The 22,314-nt window shown below is 40.3% G+C and overlaps 1 protein-coding gene across 5 annotated transcripts in view; it reads left to right on the top strand.

The window, feature by feature from the left end:
• The window catches only part of MAP3K4 (mitogen-activated protein kinase kinase kinase 4), an 88,006-nt gene that overhangs the window by 18,920 nt on the left and 46,772 nt on the right, over window positions 1–22,314 (top strand). For all 5 annotated transcript variants that reach the window (XM_019612873.2, XM_031552445.1, XM_031552443.1 and 2 more), the window contains one exon: window positions 15,760–15,950. In XM_019612873.2, the coding sequence (XP_019468418.1) occupies window positions 15,881–15,950 (70 nt within the window). In that variant the 5' untranslated portion in view covers window positions 15,760–15,880. The remainder of the gene's footprint in view (window positions 1–15,759; window positions 15,951–22,314) is intronic.

Here is a 22,314-nt window from a genome sequence, read left to right as displayed (position 1 = left end):
GGCGGGCGGGGGCCGAGCCCTGCTGCAAGGCGGCGGGTGCGCGTCGTGCACGGGGCTCCGGCTCTGCAGCCTCAGCGCTTTCTCCCCTCGACCACCGAGCCGGCAAGCGCACCGATAAGAAATCTCTAGCGGCTGCGGGTGGGTAAGGCAGTGCTTTGTGGGCGCTCGGCAATTAGCAGTGCATCGCCTCCTCTCTCCTGTCGGGCAGCGGAGCGGACCGGCGTTGTGAGGTGCTCTGCGGGACGGCTCTCGAGAGAACTTTTGCTGGAGCAGGGACTGTGGGCTCTGAGGGGGGAGGGGGAGAGCGCTGCGAGCGGCGGCTGTGGGCGGGCGGAGGGGTCGGAACATCACATCGCATCGCATCGCTGCTGGCGGCATCCTTCTCGTCGGGAGGTGCGGCTCCGGGAAAGGCTCCCGCACAGCGGCTGCTTGTGTGCGCTCTTCCAGCTCTGTGCCGCCGCCGCCTCGGAGCGGGCTGACCCCGCGTGGCTGTGCCCTGCTGAGAGCTGGGGCTGCAGGTTACTTCTCGGCTCTCGGTTTCTAACCGGCTGCAGGAGCGTTGCGTAAGTCCGAGTTGTTAGTTCGCTGGCGCTTATTTCTCTTTTTAAAATAACATCCTGTTGATGCGCTTCGCTCCTCGCTAGGAGGCATTCAGGAAGCGTTTGGAAGCGCTCGGGTGATCGATTAGTTCTGCAGGGCTGGAGGCGGGCGGCTTGCTGCCGTGTGCCCCGCACCTTCTGAGCTGCTGCTCTGCTCCGGAGGGACGAGAGGGGATGTGGGGATGCTCGCAGTTTGCATGGCAGAAGGCATGGGAAAAGTTATTTCAGAGTACTTTTGCGATATCTAATTACGAGTGCCAGCAGAGCGAGTGGATGTGTGAGTGTCAAGGTCCCTTCTTACAGTAACTTCGAGGAACGATAGTGCAAGTTAAGCGGAAAACGCTTTCAAGTGAAGTTTGCACAGCAGCGTGACCCTGGGACCTGGGCTGCCTCCGTGTAGAGGAGCAGTGCAGCGCCTCGCTGGAATACACCCAGGCATTTCCTGTCTGGGGCCATTTCTGACCTCTGCTGGATTCTGCTTTTTAGCAGACAGTTTATGTGAGTCGGATGTGGGTGTGGATGGTGTGGTGGCAACTTCACCCGGAGAATGAAAACAGAATTAGTTATTTCGGAGTGAGCTGGTGGGTGGGAAGGAAACGTCGCAAAACAATTAGGTAGTCTTAATTGGTGTGGGGCAACGCATGCACTTTGCTGTGATTCACTTCTGTGTGGACTTGGTGTACTGACTGCACAGCTGCTTTGGAATTGCTTCTCTGGCTTTGTGCAATACTTTATTTCTGCATTGCTTTTAAGAAAAAGCATTGGAGGCTTTTTTCAACACAGCCAAAGTTTCTTTAGATTTTGGAGCTGTCATTAAGTATGTCATTCTTGCTTGTGAGGTCAGAATCTTGCTGAAATCACTGTGATGCACCAGGCTGACACTGAAATAAATTCGTTTGGTGGCATGGGATAGGCTGATTGTTTTCAGCCCTGCTTGTGGTGTACAAATGTGTTTTTATGCTTCTCTGGCTAGCACTGCGTCAGTATAATGCATTCTTTTTAAGTTAAATTTAATTTTGTTGGGCAAGTCCTCAGCCATTCTCATTTGCAATACAGCTACATTTGCTTAAAAAGAACGTTGATTGCTTTATTGTTGTGAGACAGCCTTTTGTGTCAGAAATCTTTTGATCTTTGTGTGAGGATTCTGTCTTGTCGGAACAGAAATGCAGTGGTACCTTTTGTATACGTCAAATAAGCGTGCAATACATTCATGGCTTTATTTGAATGATACAGTTGTTCCAAGATGTTCCAAAGCATTTAATTGCGAACTCCTCTAAAGGCAAACTTTTTTTTCCCCCAGGGCTTCCTTTTCTTCTTGAACATATACTTTGGGGTCAGGAGAGAGGGGAGATAGCTCCAAACCAAAGAAGGTGCTTGAAGCCTGAGAATAGGTGCTGAATTTGAGACAGGATTGCACTTGCATGAGGCTGCTGTGATTATGGATAAGGGAAAGTTTTGTGAAGTATTCACATTTACGTATTGATTCTTGTTACCAAGCAAACAAAAAGTTTTCAAGATATTTCCCCTTGGGTTGTGTAGAACACTAAATAAAACAGGTGTCTCTTTGGTACTCCTTGTTTGTGGCTTATAGGCTGTAAATTTTCTCATCTCAAACTTAGGTATTCACAAGAACTTTATGGCACGAAATTCATTATGGCAATAAGTGAGGCCTTAAGCAATTGCTTTGTTGGCATGCCATTTTTTTGGGCACACTGTAAAGGTGTGAAGAGCCATAGAGCTACTCTGACTTGTCCTTTATTGCTTGTAGACCTCTTTTGTCCTGGCGTAAATCCAATGCAAGGGGTGGATGAGGGAGCAAGGCTGTGAATATAGAGCAGGACAGATTGGGGAATGATGGTGGAGGCTTCCTCTGCACTGGGATGCTTCTCAGTGGTCTGTCTCTCAGATTTGTTGACTGTATGATGACAGTGAATTGGGCTGTTAGTCTTCAGCATCTGTTTGAGGGAAACTCGAGGTCATGACATGGACTGTGCTTAACATACTTTTCTGGCTGCCAGACTGTATCTGTATGATTGATTGCATATCAGCAGTGAAAAAAGTAAAAATTATTTTATTAACTTAGGATGATAGCTTCTGCTGGAAAATTTACCACTATACTCCTCTTGATTTTTTTTTTTTCCTCTCGTACATTTAAATAAGTTAAGATGTAATCTCCGTTTTTAATGTATTGCATTTTCTTGTTTACATGTGAAAGATTGGGATGAATGATTGCTCCACCTGCATGCAAATACATGAAGTGCTTGCTGAGATATCTATGGTATTTACAGGAGCAAGGATTACTCTGTGTTGTGTGGCTGCTGGAGTTGGTTTTCTGTCTGCTAATTAGTGCTGCCTGTGTCAAGGTTGGTTTTACTATTATGTAAGCAAGAGGTATTGGCCCCTGTGGAATGCAAACTGTGCTGAGATGCAAAACAGATCTACCAAATTTAATGGAAAGGTTGAGGGATATGCAGCAATGCTTATTCTAGGGAGTGAGTTGGGAGTTTTGGAAACTTTTAAAGCTTTGGTTTCTGTGACAGCCACATATCATAGACCATTTTAAATGTATTTTAGATACAGTTTAACAGAAGACAGGTTTTTATACTACCCACTCTTGTTAAATAGCATATTGACCTGTGTCAACACAGGGGGGTACAAGTCTGTCAGCTTTAGTTCTTCAGCTGTATGGTTGGATTTACTGCTGTGTGTGTGCCATTTATGTTTGCAGGGCTGTTGCTCTCCTTAAGGTTTCTTCTGCTTTTCAGTATTAATTATGGTAATGCTATGTTTTGCCTGTAATCTATTAATGATAGTTTATTCCTTTAAAAAGGTGAAAATTGTTCTATACTCATCCTTGACCAGCTGCAAGCATAAAACCAAACTGAAATGTTTGCTCTTACCATCCCAATTTGTATGTTACCGACTTGTTTGATGTTGGTTCACATGCAGTCCAGCAACTGTGTGTGCAGGAGCACAGCAGCTTGCCATGAACCTTCACCTTTATTTCGGATTCAGACAAGCGGGATGCAGCTTCAGTGCCCAGATGAATGTGTGATGCTGTCACGAGTTGGAGGAGGAGATTTGTTCTGCTCCTGCATCCAGCTACCACTTAGCTGTGTTGACTGTTGTGCATTGCTTTCTGATGTGGTATCCGTTTGTTATGCCCTTGGCTTAGCGTGTTGCTAGTTTCCTTGCTGATGGTTTCTCTTAGAGCAGTATTTGTAAAGGTTTTTACCATTTTAGCTCTGAAACATCCATCAGGGAACTGGTAACAAGGTCGCAGTTAGAGACATCTCTGTTACTTCTCAGCTGCATGGTGGAACTGCCTGTGGATGTGAAGTGCTCCAAATTGTGTGGCATACTGTAGCTTCATTGCATTGCCTGCATTTTCCAAAGGCTGTGGATCGACCATCCAGCACCCAGAATTAGAAAGTGCTTAGGTACCAACTTCCACTAAAAATGTACTTAACATTGAATGCTTCACTTCTGAGTTTCTTGCAGACTTTGACTTCATCAAAAAGATGAACTGAAATTTTGTGACCAAAACTAGGTGATAGCTTTTCTCTTCTAGGAGTAGAACATTTGTCAGAATAATGAAGTTTGTGAGCAGGAAAGTGTTGGGGAAGAAGAGAAATGACAGATGAAAATCTGTGGCTGTTACAGTTCTGATTATCTTTTAGTGTGGCTCTGTGCCTTCTCAATTTATCACTGTTACTTTTACTTTTTTATGAGTAGTCCTTAGGAACCGGTTTGGGATCTCTGATGCCAAGTACTGAACTGCAGCATTTATCCTTTGGATTTGTACTGTGATGTCTTTTGCTCAATCGTCTTCAATTTGGTGATGAAATCACACTTCAGAACTTCTCATTTAAAGAAATAAAAAGTGCTGTTCTTTTCCCAAGGATGAGTTAGGGTATAGTTGGGATTGAGAAAGTAGCACAATCCTAATTGCTGAAGAGTGAAAGAAACATAGTTACTGAAACCAATTAATATTTGACTTCAGTTGTTCTGAGACATTGAAGATAAGGAAACTGGATACTGGATAGGCAGGTGAAGCTCCCTTTAGTTTCTCTCCTGTTTCTGCACTTCTGACCTTTGATTCTTCTGCAGCCTCTCTTTGTAGGCTTAAAAGTGAATGTGGAAATCTAACAAAGCCATCAGCATTTTCACAGTTTTTTTTTTTTTTCCCACACTTTGCAGAGTGATGCCAGAATTAAATGGTTGCTCCTTTTTGTTAAAATAACTTTTGGTATGGTTTTAATCAAATAATACTTTTGTGTATGGGAAGAGCACTGGGAGGAAGCTCAGATCATGATGTACATGCAATGCTGTGAATGCTGTTACGTTATCATCCAGATTTTCACGAAAACTTTAAGTAGTCCAAGATGGAAAAATCAGTTAACCTTTTTCTGTTTCCAAATTTACTAGTAAAAAAGAACAAGAAGTCCTGATTATAATTATTTCTTTTTCTGAGATGAGAACATGAAGAACTGCCAAAAATGTTATGAGCTTCATTTAGTTTATTTTTATGCTTATTTCTAGTTGGTGTAATGTACAAGGGGGAAAAAAAATCACTTTCTGAATTCATTTAAGTAGGTCTCAAAAACTGTTATTTCTACTTGTAATAAAAAGATATAGTGAAAAGTAATTTGCTTTTTGATTAATTTATCTTTAACTCGTTGTTTGACAGTTTGTCTTTTTCAAATTTATCAGATTTGGCTGCCAACACATGGTGCCTCTCTGTTGTTTCTGTAACCCTTGTTGCCTTTCCTTGTGACCGTACATCTTTCTGCTGTACATACAAAAAACAAACGCTTGGAAGCATCTGCTTAAGAATTTTGGGAAAAGTGTCAAAGTATTATCAATTTACCAAACCAGCTGCGGGAGTTTCTGTGTCCTGAGAAGCAGAATATTAAGTTTGAGTTTCTCTTTTCAAATAAGTGTAGCTGGTCTTGATACAGATTTCTTGTGGCTTTGTTCTGCAGTGACTTCATTCAAGTACAGTGCTCTGAAGATCTTTGTGTGGGGGGGAGCTGGCTGCAGGCAAACGTGCTTGAGGTCTGCGCTAGAAATGAAGGATGTTCTTGCTTGCTGTGCCATTCTGTTCTTATTAAATGTCTCAAACTGAGATTTGCCAAGGGGAAAAGATGTCAGTGGAAATCAATCAGAGGTGAACTGGTTGGCTCTAAGCTTTGAATTAGGTTGGTTGTTCTTTTGTTGTTTTTTTTCCCCCACAGTAATTTTTTTTTTCTTCCTTCTTAACTTATGTGGAAATCCTGTTTTGTTTTATTGCATTGAAGTCTTGCTACAAACTGTTGATCTTGCAGCAAAAATACTTGTTTTGTGCTTCTCTTAGGCTGTAGCTGATCTGGAATTTGTTGTCCTTGGTGCTTAACTGTTAGCTGTTGGCTCTTGCAGTGTAAGCCTGTAGCCTTCATAGCAGCTTCAAGTGTTAGTGTTTGTGCAGCCATGCAATAGGTTGATCTTTGAGTGGAAATAAGGTATAAATAGTGAGCAGAAGAGGTTATTACAGGGCTGCTAACACATTCTGGCTATTTACTAATGCAGTTACATTCTTTCTGCATTTTTCTACATTCTGTGCCGTAGTGCCCTTGTTCATAGGTTTATAAATAAGCTATTGGCATGGTGTAATTCAACCAGTTCTTGGACTGATTACCTTAACCATCTTCTGCTTTTATCACTGCTGCAGATATAGAATCGCATTATTTCTGAAGGTGACCCAGATTGGAAGTTCCATTTCTCATCTCCCAACAGCCCTGTCTTCTCTCCCACTCCCAAACTAGGGATTTCTGCTGTAATGAAATTTGCTAGCATAGCATTATGTGTATTTGGTTGCCCAATTGAATTCAAAGTGATTGAAGTTGGAAAAATTCTGCTACCAAAGGCATTTCAGCTAAGCTGAGTTGTTTTGGCAGAAGAAGTAAAGAACCAGAGTTGGTATGTTCAGTTACACCAGCGCATCTTGGGTGCTGGTGACCTCTGGCAAAGTGTCACTGGAAACCAGCAGGAACAGCCATGTTCCAGGTTGCTTCATGTGCAGCCAGAAGAGTGTGACTGAGGGAATGATTTCACATCATGCTCAGTGTGTTTGAACAGCAGGTTGTCTTTTCTTTCCCTTGGTCTCTTCCTGAGAGGAAGACAAGCTTGTTCTGCAGAGAGGGACTTTGTTCGGGTCCTGATGGACAAAAACCTGGACATGAGCCAGCAGTGTGCTCTTGCAGCCCAGAAGGTCAACAGTATCCTGGGCTGCATTAACAGAGGAGTGGCCAACAGGGATGGGCAGGTGATTGTACCCCTCTACTCTGCCCTCATGAAGTCCCATTTGGAGTACTGTGTCCAGGCCCGTGGCCCCCAGTGCACAAGGGATGTGGAAGTGTTGGAGTGGGTCCAGAGGAGGGCTACAAAGATCATCAGAGGGCTGGAGCACCTCTCCTATGAAGAAAGGTTGAGGGAGTTGAGTTTGTTTAGCCTGAGGAAGAGAAAGCTCTAGGGATACCTCATTGCAGTCTTCCAGCACTTGAAGAAAGCTTGCAAGCAGGAAGGGGTTTGACTTTTTACATGGGTAGACAAAGATAGGACAAGGGGAAATGGCTTTAAGCTAAAAGAGGAGAGATTTAGATTAGATGTTAGAAAGAAATTCTTTGCTCAGAGGGTGAGGTGGTGCTGAAACAGATTGTCCAGAGAGCTTATGGATGCCTCATCTCTAGAGGCATTCAAGGCCAGGTTGGATGGGTCTCTGGGCAGCCTGATTTGGTGGGTGGCAGCCTTGTCCATGGCAGGGGATTAGAACTAGGTAATCTTCAAGATCCTCTCCAACCTAAGCCATTCTATGATTTCCCTGATTTCTTTTTGGATCTAGCAGTAATGTGACTGTATAGTTTTCACTTGAGCATCTTGATCCAATGGATAACTGATGTGCTGATGTACCAAAAAGTTAACGTGATCCCATCAAGTCAACTGCTGAACTTATGATTGCTGGCTTCTGTGCACATACTACGCCTTTGTCTGTTCCTCTGAAAGGAAAAAAACATAATGATATACGGCTCAGTTTGAATTACTATGTGGTATTATTTCTTCTTAACAATGTTTTTTGGAGGTGCTTAGCAATTTGAAAAAAATATAGAAATACCCTGTATTACTGCCTTAAGATGTTTTAAGGTGGCAACACAATGAAATATTTTCCCCTTCCCTCAAATAATTTATTGGCATTATCTTTGTCATCGCTATCTCTCCTTCAAACTTTCTTTTAGCTTTGACAAAAGCTTCAGGTTTGTTTTTTACCCATTTGTATTAGCCCTGACTTTGATGTGCTTTATATAATATCTGTTTTTATGAGAAAGTGATGAAAGGTTCAATCTGATTCATAAATATTTACGTCTTTGCTTTCTGAAGAGGGGGGAAATTGATGCTTTTAGCAAGACAGGGTTAGCCACTTCCTCTAGAAAGGAAGAATGCTGCAGATGGAAAGGTGGTAGTAGGGATATACAAATAGGGCTAGAGAAACATGCTTGAAAAAGGTCCTGAGAAATGGAAGGGGTTGGCAGTCTTGCTTTTTGCTTACCTACTGGAAGAAGAGCTGCAAGGGCTAACAGTGTTTTAGAGTACAGTGCTTTTTTTCTTTGTACTTTTTTATATCATTTTCATGCCAGTAGAGGCAATAAGCTAAAGTTTCCTTTTTTCCGCTATAAAGTTTCTGTTAGGTCTTCTAACAGAAGCTCTTCTGCCAAGCTTTACTATCAAGTTTAGTTACCCAGATGCCTCTTTTCTGGAGTAAAGCAATGACTACAAGATTTACGACCTGGAAACAAAGTTCCTGCTGCTTTTTCCACTAGATCGATTTTGCTTTCAGTGCTTTTTGTTGTAGTGCTGAGATGTGGCACAGGTGTCTGTGTGCTCTTATTTTCTCTGACATTTGGGAAGGCAGAAGGTAACAGATGCCTGTTCCAATTCTTTACACAAAAACATAGGTATTTGCCAAGAAGCAGTATTTTCCACATGCAATGAAGTTTTCCTTTTTTTTTCTTCTTTTTTTTCCCCTTAAAGAGGACCTAACAAAGAGATGGTGCTTGGTGGAAATCTAATTATTTTTGCCCTTTGTACTTTGAAGACTTTTCTGTTCTTACAAAGTTATTGCATTAGAAGAACCTTCCAGTGGAATTTATCTGCTGTTTATCTTGGTGGTAGCGATTACTATTCAGGAAGAGAAATCAAAAAGCTTGATGCTTACTCAAATTATCTTAAGGATAACAGATTGAAAAGCCAGACGTCCTTAGTTTCAAGTACAATTTAATTGTACTGTTAAAATCTCATATAATATAATTCCAGGTTTGGAACAATAAGCCTTAGTAACGTGTGGACAGCAGTCATGAGTTATTGGTGACTAAGGTTCAGTGCTGACTGCTCAGAAATGCAGAGCTGAGACATATAAATTTCAAATGTGAATACAAAAGCAAGCAAGCATCTTCATTACTGTCTATCACTATTATGCTTTAGTGTGAATCTAATTTTTTTAACTGTGTTTAAAAAAAAACAACAAACCAACCACAACAGAAACAAAAAACATACCTTTTTTTCTTGCCTTTTTACCAAAGTCTTTTATATTTCTTTTGTTGCCATTAATCTGTTTGTAATATATGCTTTAAATGCACCATCTGCAATCACTTGAATCTAATATTTGCACATGTAGATCAGTAAGAAAAAAGCATGCAATTCAAAAAAGAATGGTTTTATAATCTTTTCTGCATTCATCAGAAACTTCAGAACCAAGAAATTAGAGCTGGTGGTGATGGAGCTGTGCTGTGTTTAGCAGCTCTAACTGCAGACTCCTTTGTTGTTCAGTTTCAACAGATGGCTCCCTAAAAGCACGCGTTTGCATTGCTAGCAGCTGCAGCACGATCACAATTTGCAATTCTGTGCTTGTCAGTATGTTGGTTATCTTGGAAATAAAATGTTTACAACTGGATTTAGGGATAGCTGTGTTAGTTTAAAGAAGGTTCTCTTGGCTGTGTCTAGTGATTGTGTTTCTATCCCCTTAGCTAATAGAAAATGTGCAATACGAAGAGCAGGCTAATGAACTTCTTTCTTCCTACATATTTTAATTACCAGGCTGTATTCTGATTAAAGAGCATATGTGTGAGAAATTAACTCTTTACCTTAAAAACAAAGATATTGAGTATCAAGAACTTGGTGGTTTGGTGGTGGACTTGGTACCGATCTTGAAGTGCAGTGCACAGGAATGGCAGCGTGCCCTGGGAAGTACTGAGAATCCTCCTGGATATATGAAAGGTGTAAGCTTCAGGAGCTGTTTGCAGCAGCCTGGGGAAAGGTCTGGCTGGGGAACTCCTGTAGTGGCCTTGTTCTGGCTGCTGCCTTGTGTTACTGCTGAATGCTGAGAGTTCAGGTACCTCTGCTGCTTAGATTCCCAGAAGTTTCAAGCTGGGTGTGGGATGATGAGTAGTGGCTGTACCTGATACATGTAAGCGCCTAGTGTATTTGAACTCCTGCTAATGAGGATCAAGGGCAGCTGGAAAAAAGGGAAGTTCATCTCTGTATTGCTCTCGCAGTTGTTAACATGACATGGTTTTCTTTGGTCATTGTTTCTTTGTGTGACATCTCTTTGGTGTGTCTTTAGCCTACTCAATTCTAATGTGTTCCAATGTGGTCTTCAGTCTTTTCATTTGTTAATTTATTTTTAATTATTGTATTTTTCTAATTTATTTTTAAAATCTGAAATGAGTGGCATCTCCTCTTAGCTTGACTTTTGGTTGCTCTTAAAATGTAGAGGATATGGGGTGTCTGCATGTGCCCATAAAGCAGTGGAGATGAGGTGCTGTGTGACTGCTGGTTTCCTACTACTGAAGCAACAGCTCCCAGACCTTGTGCTGCCCGTCAGGCTGCTTCAAGCTTCATACCCTGGTTCTTCCCTTTCCTGGTTTTGTTTGCAGACCTTTGAAAATCTGGAAGATATAACTCAATTTTCCTGATTGAGCTGAAATATTAGATATATTGCCAACACTTTGATTTAGTTTAAAAATAAAATATCTGTTGCCAGACACATCCAAGAAGCTGAAGAAATTATCTTTTTTTTTTTCTTCCAGATACTGGTTGAAGCACATGGTGATGTAACACACAGTAGTTACTTGTTGGAATCTTTTTGGTTATTTATTTTTAGTTATTTCAAAGCTGTTGAGTTTATTTATGTATGCATGTGTTTATTTTTTTTTAACCACACTGCTCTTGCAACTTTCCTAATATTCCTGATTTATGTTTCTTGGCTATGGTCTCTTCTGTATTCCAAGAATAAACCTGCTGAGAAGCATTTTGCTCATTAAAATTGAGGATGGTAGCAGCCTGCAAATACTCTAATGTGAAGACTATGCATTTCCAATTTTCCTCCTAAGCATTGGGCTTAACCTGTCTAAGTACATTTGAAAATGAGTAACTTCAGTTAACATCCATCTAGATTTTGCTTTTCATGTGTACCCTCAATTGCAATTAAGATGGTTTTCAGTGGCTGTAGGGGAGAAGACCTGTAGGTCATAGAATCATAGAATGGCCTCGGTTGAAAAGGACGATAATAATCATCTAGTTTCAACCCCCCTGCGATGTGCAGGGTTGCCAACCACTAGACCAGGCTGCCCAGAGCCACATCCAGCCTGGTCTAGTTCTTGGGAGCAGATAAGAAATCTGCTTTTCCAGTATTGCCAAACTCAGTTAAAACAGTATTTAGGAACCAACACTGTCATTTGATTTAGGCTTGCCAGTAGTGTATTTTAAAGGTGTATGGATTTAACTAGTCTTTGGTTAGTTCATGAAAGTAAGCAGTGCACTAGCATTACAAATGCTATGTTAGTAATCTAACACATCTAAATCTATGTTAAAGTGACAACTGTTCTTAATGCCAGAGGGTTGCTACTGGTGTTCATGTGTGTCTCCAAGCTATTTGATTTTGTGTGGGTGAGAAATCCTTACATCAGTTTAGTCCTACCTGTGTACTTCCTTTAGTTGAGAACCTATATATTGACTACAGTGCTGTACAATGAGGCTTTCATTGGTGAAACTGAGTCCTTGTGTTCCCTGGCATTGATTAGAGCTCTGGCTTTATTTATGTACTTCTCAAGCACACAAACCTTAATCTGTGCATGCTGGATTTTTACAGTTGAATTGCAGCCGATGTTCTCCTCCCTCTGAAAAGATCAGCCCATCTTGTCAACTGCTAATATTGTGGTTGGGCATGGTTGCTATTTGACAATGTGACTTTTGGTTTTGTATGTCTTGTGATAAATCTGCCAGTGTTTTTTACAAATTAAAGAGCTGCTTACCCAGAAAAATGTGTCTGAATTATAAGTAAGGCCTACTGAGTCCCACTGTATACATACGTATATAATTCAGGTGTGAGGTTGAAGGGCTTTTTGAATACGTTTGGCCTTCATGCCCTCTCATCAGGCATAGCCGGAAAGACGAGCCATTGGCTTCTGAGGAAGGAATTGGCTTATGGGCCTTAAAGATCAGTTCAGCCAGCTTGGCGAAGAGGTATAGTCATTATGCTCTTAGAAGTGCTTACTCATTTAAAAACAAAAGGGAAACAGTGTCCTCACTGGTCTTTTACAGCAAGGTAAGCTGTCCTTGTTTAAAACTGTTTTGGCACTGAGCCCTCGTACAAGCGCCAGGCCCCACAGAGCATCAGCACCCCACCCTCTGCCTTGAACAGCCAGTGAGATCACTGAACAAATAAATAGTTCCATAAGCATTGGAAGTAATGACTTCTTGTTTCATGTGGTCTGGTCTCTTGTGGTTGATCTGTCTTTGGCAAACTCAGAGGGGTGTGCTCTGCCTGAAGTTTTCTCTGCAGTAGCGTTGTTTGCAAGAGCTCTTGGGAACAAAATCCTTTTGGTGTCCAAAAAGATGTAAACTTGTGTTCTGCTTTCCCAGCTCAGCATTTAGAAGATTTGTCAGAGTAAATTATATTCAAAAAGGCTTCCTTGTTGTATTTGACCAACGATGCTTACTCAAATCAGATTGTTAGAAGACACACAAACAGTATGATTTCTCAGGGGTAGGGAATCAGAAGTGTTGCTGATTTTTGCGTGTTTATCATTATGGCCAAATTCACTGCAGGGTCTCCTTAAGCTACAGATGGTACTACGGTACCACCTGAGTTTTTCTTTGGTAACCTCTGAAGTTTATTTGCAGAATTTAGCAAGCTTGCCTGTCTTCTTCTTGAAACTGTAATGTGAGAAGAGTAATTTCACACACTAAATGCATCCATGTCTTTGGGGAGAGCAAGGCTGTTCTGCATGTTAGGATATTTATTTCTGGTTGTAGCTAAAGGCAAAGAAATGATTCAGTATCTGATTTTTCTTCATCTTGCTGCTCAGTTACTGGCTGCACTATTCTGACATATTCTTCATGCAGACACTCTGGCTCACTCTGCCAGAGCATGAGTAATGTTCCTTGTCTGCCTCAAAAATAGCAAGGAAAATGCTCCTTGTATTTCAGGTGGAATTGTCATGGAAGTGATCAGGTGCTGATGCTAGTTATATTCCGTCTGAGGTAGGCCAAGTATTTCTTTGCATCCATGCCTTTCCTCAGAGTCAAGATGGTGCTGCTTGCACACCTGCTTCAGAAATAAAATGTGTGAGGGGCTGGGGACAGCCTGCATTTTTCCCCCTCATTCCAAGCAAGAGGGATGTATGCTTTGACAGCTATATGTTAAAGAAAACCATCTGCAGATGTGGCATCAGCAAGCATTGGTGGCGATAAGAGGAGTGTGGGGATCCTGGTTTCCTGGGAAAAGGAGAGGTTCTGCTGTGCTTTGAGTTGCAGCCCATCTGTGGCATTCAGTCCATCAGAGGCTTGTTCTGGCCTCGGGGTCCTCTCCTCTTTCCTTCTCTCTGCTTACCCTGTGTAGGTAAACACCAGATGGCTAGAAAGGAGTAGCAAAAAGGTAAATACCCAGTCCTGCTATTTACGTTTACATTCCCCTGAAGCTTCAATTATCCAAAGTATTTTACTATTAGTGGTACTTTTTCAGGTTGCGAACAATTCAAATGATATGTTACTGGTGGGGCGGTGAGACAGTTCAGACCGTCTTTGTTTCTAATGCATGAATTTGCTTTATAAATCTCCTAATAAGTTAGCGTGGAACAGAAAATGTACTGAAGTTCAGTTAGCTGTTGGTGTTGTCCTCTGAGAGTACTGTTGTTGCGGTACATCACTTGATTGCTCAGCGGAGATGGAGCTGGTAGTGTTGCTGTGCCTAACTGTCACTCTGCTGATGTAATCCTATGGTGGAACAGAGCAAGTGCTCCCCAGGAGGAGTGAAAGACTATCTAACATTACTAGTCGTTTGTTGTCTTCGTCATGCTTTATTTTTAAAGCAAACCCTTATATGAGGGTGCATGCCTGCCCCATCCTGCCTGTTTTACTTCTGACCTCTTCTCCCGAGAGGAAACTGGCACTGGAAGTTTCCATGTGAATCTAGCCTGGAGTTTATGTATGAAAACTGATGTGTGTGGTGGTTTCTTTTCTTTCGTTGGTTTGTTTTGGTTTGTTTATTTTTGCCATGTTAGCTTAGGGGCAGACCAGCTCCTGGCATGGGCTTATGTCAGAAGTAATTCGAAGGAAAGGCTGGGAGTTCTTGAAGGGGAGAAGGGAAGACCAAAATCACTATAAAACAGAGTTCAGTTGGATCATTCTACAGTAGAGCTGTGTGATACCAGGCAGGGGTTTCTGGAATATGCCTGTTCCTTGCTGAAGGAGAAAACTGTACTCTGTAGTTTTATCATTGAAGGATTCAAAGTATTTCAGAATTTGGGGCATTGTAAAAGATAAGTCAACATTTAAAAAAAAGATGAATTGTCTTGTGATACTTTACATAGGGCTACTCTACAGTGCTTGCTTAAATATCTCTAAGCAGACTTCATGGTGTTCTTCCAGTACTTAAAGGGATTTTGTAAACAGGAGGGAGATAGACTTTTTATACAGGACAAGAGGGAGTGGCTTTAAACTAAAAGAGGGGAAATTTAGGTTACGTGTTAGGAGGAAATTCTTTATGTAGAGGGTGGTGAGGCACTGAAACAGATTGCCTGGAGAGGCTGTAGATGCTATATCTTTAGAGGTGCTCAAGGCCAAGCTGGATGGGACCCTGGGCAGCCTGAGCTAGTGTTTGGCAGCACTGCCCACAGCAGTGGGTTGGATCTGGCTGATCCTTAAGGTCCCTTCCAACACACACTACTCTGTGGCTCTGTGATTCTATAAAATGTAAATGGCAGTACGAGGTCCCACTTGAGGCTGAAAAGCTCTTGTGCTTGATTCTGTGCTGACTTTGCAAAGATACATGCGTTGTTTTGAACTCAGTGATTCAGCATCCAGTTGTTAAGCTAACCATCTGAACTTCAGATTTGAAAAACTTTTATACATTATCTTAATTTCATGTTTGCATAACCTCTGAGTTCTTTTAAAGTATTATCTGCATCTTTCCTAAGGGCCCAAGTCATTGAGGCTAATTAAAAGATTACTGTGAAGAACCTGTTGTTTTCTTGCTACAGAAAAAAAGCTTTGGGATTACTTCATATTAAAGATCAGTGGAAAATACTTCAAATGCATCCAGGTCTCATGGGCTAGATGTTGGTTTTGTGAATGCTAGAGATTGCTTTCAGGAAACTGGAAGTTATCTGTATGGTATGTGCAGTTGAGAGATATGGAGGGTGGAAGGAAAGTCCTCTGCTGTTATTTCTGCCACCAAGTAGACTGATTTTCCTGTATTGTATTTGAATTGTTGAACTTTGGTTTATTTAATATACCTCTTGATTTAGAGTTGCCACAAGTTTTCTGAGGAACAAAGAAATTGTATTTAAGGTTTTCTTTACTTTGTATTCTCCTAGCGACACTTTTTGACTATATCCTCTTTAATGCACGTTGCCTACAAAAGGGTAGGAATTGGATGGTTGGAATGTTGCCTGAATGAGTCTGAAGAGAGGTGGAGAAAATTTACATGACTGTCGTCGCAGGAAATCGTGGAAGATTCATGGTGGTTCACAGAATGCTTGGGCTGTATTGATGGATAAGCTTTCTAAACAGATACTGCAAGTAAAAAATACAGTATCTTTAGTGCCTTGGTTTAACTTGATCTTTTCAGGAAAGAGTGCAAATCAGAAGATGCTACTTGCAAGATCTCTGAATCTGAACCCGAGGAATTATCAGATGAAGCAAGTGCTGACACCTTCTATGGAACTTCTCCTCCTAGTACACCCCGCCAGATGAAGCGTATGTCAACAAAGCATCAGAAAAACAACGTTGGGAGACCTGCTAGCCGATCTACTTTGAAAGGTAGGTGTTGTTTTTTTTTTTCCATTTTTGGCTATAAGATGTCATAATAGCAGCCTTTTGTTTCCTAAAAAAGGAAACATACAGAATATGCAGTGGGACTCGGAGATGCAAAACGAAATGACAGTGATTCAAGTTTTTAAGCTAATAAATGCATTTCAGAGATTTTAATAAGATGCAACCATATCTTTTACCTGTTTCTTTGACTCAGATGTTATAAAATGTCAGTTCAGTGACGCTTTCCTATTTTCTGAAGTGTTAAACTTGGACTGTGTAAAGGACAGGATGTCTTTCTCCCTTTTTAATGCACTGGAAATGTGTGAAACTTAATGGAACAGAATGCTTAAACTGAAACCTCTGTCCATCCCACCCTTCCTTCCTGAAGCTCTCCTTTCTTATAAAATTAAGGGCTATCCAATGTGCTGAAGATTAGGGAAATATTGGAGCCTACAAAGAGAAGCTCTTTTTTTTTAGTTTATCTCAAGCTATTAAGTCCTTTTTCAGTCAAAAGAAGAGGCTTAGATTTCAGTTTATTTTTTTAGGATCTCAGTGCCTTTTGTTGAAAAATTTTCTTTAGAGTGAGTTCTTTTTCACAGGGCAGGAATCTCTGTAAGCTTTCTAATTAATTGAATGCATGGTAAAGAGTCTAGCAATCTTTACATAAGTCCTCTATAACAGAAGACTTGGTCTTTCTTATAGATGGTGGATACTAGAAAGCTTTGTGACTCACTAAATACCAGGACTATTAATTGAAAATGGAAAATCAAACCAGGTGAAAGATACTTGTCTTTTGGTACTCCTAAGCAAACATGAACATTTGGTGGTATTTTGCACTTCCACCCTTTCCTTTGAGGACACCTTAATGCTTCTTTTTCTTTTTTCCTGGTCTTCCTTCTCACCCTAAGTGAGAATTTGAAGCACTGAATAAGGATAACTCAAACAGTATAGAAGCAGGAGATACCAGACTTACTTGAACACCCACAAACAGAAAGTTTTGGATCATGCCGTGTGTAAATATTTTTTTGTCAGAAGTTGTAATTGTTGTCCTGGCAAAGCCCTTTGGAAATGCCTAACAAATGTGAAAGTTTAAACTCCTTAAAATTCCTGAACTGTCCCTGCTTGTAGTTATTTTTTTTCATGTTCTCTGAACACAGGAAAAAAAAAAAAAAAAAAGCACCTCTTATGTAATGGATGAGGATTTCATAGAGAAGTCTTGAAGAATACTTGCAGGTGAACTTTCTATCTGAACTGATAATTTTTGAAGACGTTTTACTGGATACATTGTTCTCCTTTGTAACTGCAGCATTCTCATGCGGCTTATAGAATGGTGGCCAGTTCTAAAAAATGTCCTTATTAGTTGTTGCAGATGAAATCAACACTGGATAGAACATAATCTATTTCTTATAAATGATCTCACACCTGTTGTACGTATTTTTTTAAACTCTTGTTTCCAAGGTCACTGGAGGTGAACCAGAGAGTGGTTTCTTAGATGGAGCTGAGAAGGGCCTGTGGGTTGGGGTGCAGGTCTCTTAATGGGCAGTGGTACTTGAAATATAAGGAAACTTTAAGCAGGTGCTGCTGTTTATTAGGAGAAAACTTGGAAACTAGAAACTGATAGTAAAATCTGATAAATAAGCGTGAGATCTTATGAATCTATTCTTCCCCAAGGCCTGTTGTTTAGGTAATGAGACTGCTGAATTCCAGGCATTACAGGTATTATACGCTGTGTGCATTTTCAGTCTTTTATTTCTCACGTGCTTCACAAGTTGTAATATTATAGAGTTCTCTTTAAATCTGAGTCAAGCATTTCCAGAGAGTCAGAAATCGTGTATATAAAAAACATTCTACAACAACAAAGTTGATAAAGCACATAGTTATCGGAGAGGTTATTTTCTTTCCAGGAAAATAAATGAAATGGAAGTTTTTGTTGTTTATCTCAGTAGATTTACCTTGATTGGAAGGTACTTCATTGATTTATCTTCATGGGAGACTGGAAGCAGTGGTAAAACATCTCACTAAACTACCATCCTCTATTGTTTCAGAATAAATGTTACATTGAAGAACAACATAATTTGGAAGAAATCAAACCCCTTTGCATTCCAAACTTGTCCTCGATATCAGAAGGGCTGGGAGTGGCTGAGCTTAGATTCTGAGTAATGCCCAATCCTGCCCTATAAGTCTGGGGATGTTCAGTATATGAGGGCACTACCCAGTTAATCTAGTGGCATCCAAATGGGCTCCCACAGCTGCTTTTAAAAGACTTTGGGCCACACCCAGTCTACGCTCATGGCTAGATTAGTGAATAGTTCAGTTTATTAAAGAAATACCACGATTATGGATTCGCAAATAGCATGCTGCCCAATTCATCTAGCAACATCTGTATGGGCTCCCATGACCACTCTTTAAGAGTTTGAGCTGTGCCCAGACTAAGAGTGCTCACGGCTAGATTAATGAATAGTACAGTTTATTAAAGTAACAGATTACTGGTTCTTTTCAATTGCTGGTGATAAATACACTGCGTGCAAAGCATATGAGGTTAACGAAAAACATGAATAATATGTCTGAGTACAAACTGCATTAAGTTATAAACAACTCAGAGATTTCTAAGTTTCCTTGGGAAGCACTCAGTATAACCAAGTATGTGAATTTACCCAGTAGGCATCCCTATGTGGGGATGCTCAGCCTGTTTACTTGTGTTTGTAATCAGAGATGCTCCTTGACAGACATCCAATGATATCTTCCCTGACATCCCCCCTCTCTTAAGCCATTTTTATACTATTTTTTATTTTTCAGGTGGAACTTGAGTGACTCTATCACATATACCTTTGTTTATGGTTGGTGTGTAATTATCTCACCTCTCTTTTAAAGACATAGGCTAAAAAGTAAAGAACACAGGCTCGGTGAGGAGTGGTTGCTCCTTGAAGACAGGTAGTGTTTGGGGTAGAAATGTGTTCTGGTATTACAGTGAGCATATAATGAGCATAGTTCACTCAAAGGATGGCGCTTTGTCAAGAGATGGCAGACTGTTGGCCCAAGGGAGCAAATATGCATCTTAACGGTTCTGTAGTACCATAAAGTTTTTGTCTGTCACAGAACCTGGCCATGGCGTCTTCACTCTGCTCCACCCTCCATAACATTCCTCTTAGAGTCAGCGCATTGAGCTCCCCGATATTGCCAACACCTAAGGTTGCTTAGGGAAATTCTATGGAATGAATGCCATCCAGACCAGCTGCACTCTGCTTTTGTACCCTGGTGAACAGTGCCGTACCTTAATTTCCAAGTCACTTATACCAATTATCTCACAGTAACAAAGCAAATTACATGCTGAAACTAGTCACAGATACTCAGTCATAGTCAAGGATCAAGGGTAGGGCAAATGTTTGTGTTCTAGCTTGAACTGGAGAATTCATGAAATTGAGATATGCAAGAAATCTGTCTCACGTGGCACAAGTGATAGGAAGTTATGTGAAAACTATGGCAGTTCAGAACTACAGCGCAAAAGTTGTCTGTGAAAGGAAAAACAAGAATTATTAAAGTTATGAGAATTATAAGTAAGAATATTTTAAGTTGAGATTACATAAATGAATAACATTTTGAGGGAATGATGCAGTTGCACATCTTTGAATGGCCTCATTTTGTGCTTAATAGCACACAAGACTCTGGAACCATGACAGAGTATACTCATTGGCAGAGAGTGAATGCTATAATCAGAAGCTAAATACAGGAACAAGGATCTGTCACTTTGGATGGGCAATAATTGCTTTTGGGTGCTGGTTACTCTTGTTTATTTTGTTTTTTTTTTCTGACTCAGATCCTGTTCCTGTGCACACATGAACTTTTTGCTGTTTTAGCTGATAGGGTCCCAAACACAATTTCCTTGTCTTTTCTTTACAACTACACCTCAGTCTGTATTGATTCAGCTGAACTCATAAGTGTGTTTTGTAGGGAAGCTGTCAGTTCTTATCCCCCTTTTGTTCTAGAAGGACTTCTTAACAGCAGGGAGTCTGTGCAGGCTCAGGGGAAGAGGCAGAGGCTGACTGCGGCCACCTACATGATTTCTGTTACGACTGTGATTCATACAATGGGAATGTACTCAGCACTCAAAGGAATTTTGGCTGTGTGTCATTTTTTAATTCAAGTTGCTGCTTATTTATATACTAAGATGTGTTCCTGGATGCAGCTTGTATTGTCTCTCTTAATAAAGGGTATAAAAATTAGTGCTGTATGTTAAATAGTGTTCCACATAAGGTGCTAGCAAGAGCGTGCACATTAGTGTACTGTTTCTTTTGCATCTTAAGACTTTGTTGTGTTTCAGACTGACTTAAAGGAGTCTTTTGACTTTTGATCAGTTGTATTTTTTTTTTTTTAATTTTATTTTCACTTTTTGAGTGAAGTCTTTAAGATCCCAGACTCTAATGAGCCTCTCCATTCCCCCCAGGTTAGTTGTTACTTAGACATAAAGCCTCCCTGCCTCATCCAGCATTATAGATAATGGCAGCTAAAAAACTGTTAGTATAGCTTAACTTGCTTTACAAGTTATGTCATACCTATGATATAGAACTACAATAAAATTTCCAGTAGAAACTCATTCAGTTGTACCATTGACTTTAACATTTATTGCAGAATTGTCAGATGAGTATTCAAGTCATTAGCATTTGTTTATGCAAAAGCCTGAGAGTACTTTGAAACCATTTCGATTTATTGTGCGAGGGCTTTGTTAGGATCGATGAATATTCAAGTGTTAAGACACTTTAGTTGTCTCATAATCACGTTAACTTATTTTTATTTTTCTGTTGTGTTGAGATGGGAAACTGAAGATGAATATAAAAGGAGAATAACATGTTAAAAATAGCAAATAAAGTGATTTAGAACCTGAGGTAACCAGAACGTAAGTTCAGTAAGTGGTTTAATTTGTTTTACCTGGTTGCCAACATTTTTAATATCAAAGTGCTGTTAAGTCAATCTATTTCTAATCTACTGAGTTTCGGGGGTTTGGTTGTGTGTGTTTCATCTCTGCTAATTGCCTTAATCATCCTCCTTTCCTGCAAATGCAGAGCATGTGTTCTTGCTGCTTTGTCTTAGCTTTATGGGCTGTTGTCTCCTCACAGCAGCACCAGTTGTGATGTGGAATGCAAGCTAATAACGCTCAGCAGTGCACTCAGTCATAGACTGGTGCTGGCTAGTATCAGTAGTTAGCAGTCAGTAAGAATTTGGTGCTGCTGTCCAACACAGAGTGTTTGAGTAGATAAATGTGGAATCAATGACAGCGATAGCTTTCCATTTCCAGGAGCATAACTGTGCTTGTATTCTTTGTGTGTTGTCAGCTGCTGTACTTGGTAGCTATTGAGAGAAAGGCACACAGATGCCTGAAATGAAAGTACTATAAAAGTTATTAGTAAACTTGGTATTTGCAAAGAGAAGTTTCTGTGCTAAAAATCTTGAATTATGTTTGATTCTGGATTTATGATGACATACCTAATACTAGAAAGTTTCTCAGTTTCAGCATGTATTATAAGACAGATAGAGAACTTACAGCATTTTAAGATAAAAATGTTTACAGGTGCATGCAGAATGCAGTTGAATGCTTTAAAACTGCTTTACTGATTACATCTTTTCTATTTGCTCTCATAGACCTGTTATAACATTCCAGATTCCAAATTTATAAACAAATCAGATGGTATCTAAGTGAGATACCTGTAGTCTCATAGGCTATTATGTTTCTCCTAAGTATTTTGCATATAGAAATAAATTATCCCTGGAATTATTCTTGCTTCAGCTTTTGTGTGGTTAATCTGACATGCTGCCTCCTTCCCACTCCCTGGCAGTAGGGTTATTTAATAGAAATGTCTGTTTTGAAAATAGAGTTCCACATTACTTTTGTTAGAATTCTCTGAGTCCAAGTACTTAGACCTGAAACTGAGCAGCTTTTTTTTTTAGTGAGTATTTGTTTGAAAAGCTTGATTTAGTTTGCATTCTTGAGAAAAGTATTTGGCTGGAATTAGAAGTATGATTAAGTTTTCTAGAATGGCATTCATTTGCCATAACCTTGAAATTCTTTTTTCCTTCTGCAAGTCCCTACTTTTTCTATGCCAAACTTTCAGTTTTTATCACATTACAGATGGTGGTTTTAAAGTACAAGTAGCAGCCCTGTTGAATATTCTGCTCTGTAGTTATTTTTCTTATTCAGTCTTTCAGTGAGAACCAGAATCTTCATGCTGTCTTCTTCTGTGGCTTTGTTCTTCCTTTCTTATGTCCTTCAGAAGATATTCTTTTTCAGAATGAAATGCTGTTATACACACTGTGGCCTACCACAATCCTGTGGGGGATATGGTACATCTCTGGCAAGGATTAAATTTTTTTTTTTTTT

Source organism: Meleagris gallopavo, chromosome 2 (assembly GCF_000146605.3).
Source record: "Meleagris gallopavo isolate NT-WF06-2002-E0010 breed Aviagen turkey brand Nicholas breeding stock chromosome 2, Turkey_5.1, whole genome shotgun sequence".
Taxonomy (NCBI): Eukaryota; Metazoa; Chordata; class Aves; order Galliformes; family Phasianidae; genus Meleagris; species Meleagris gallopavo.
The sequence above is the reverse complement of the archived record's forward strand: the minus strand, read 5'-3'. Positions and strand labels throughout refer to the sequence as shown.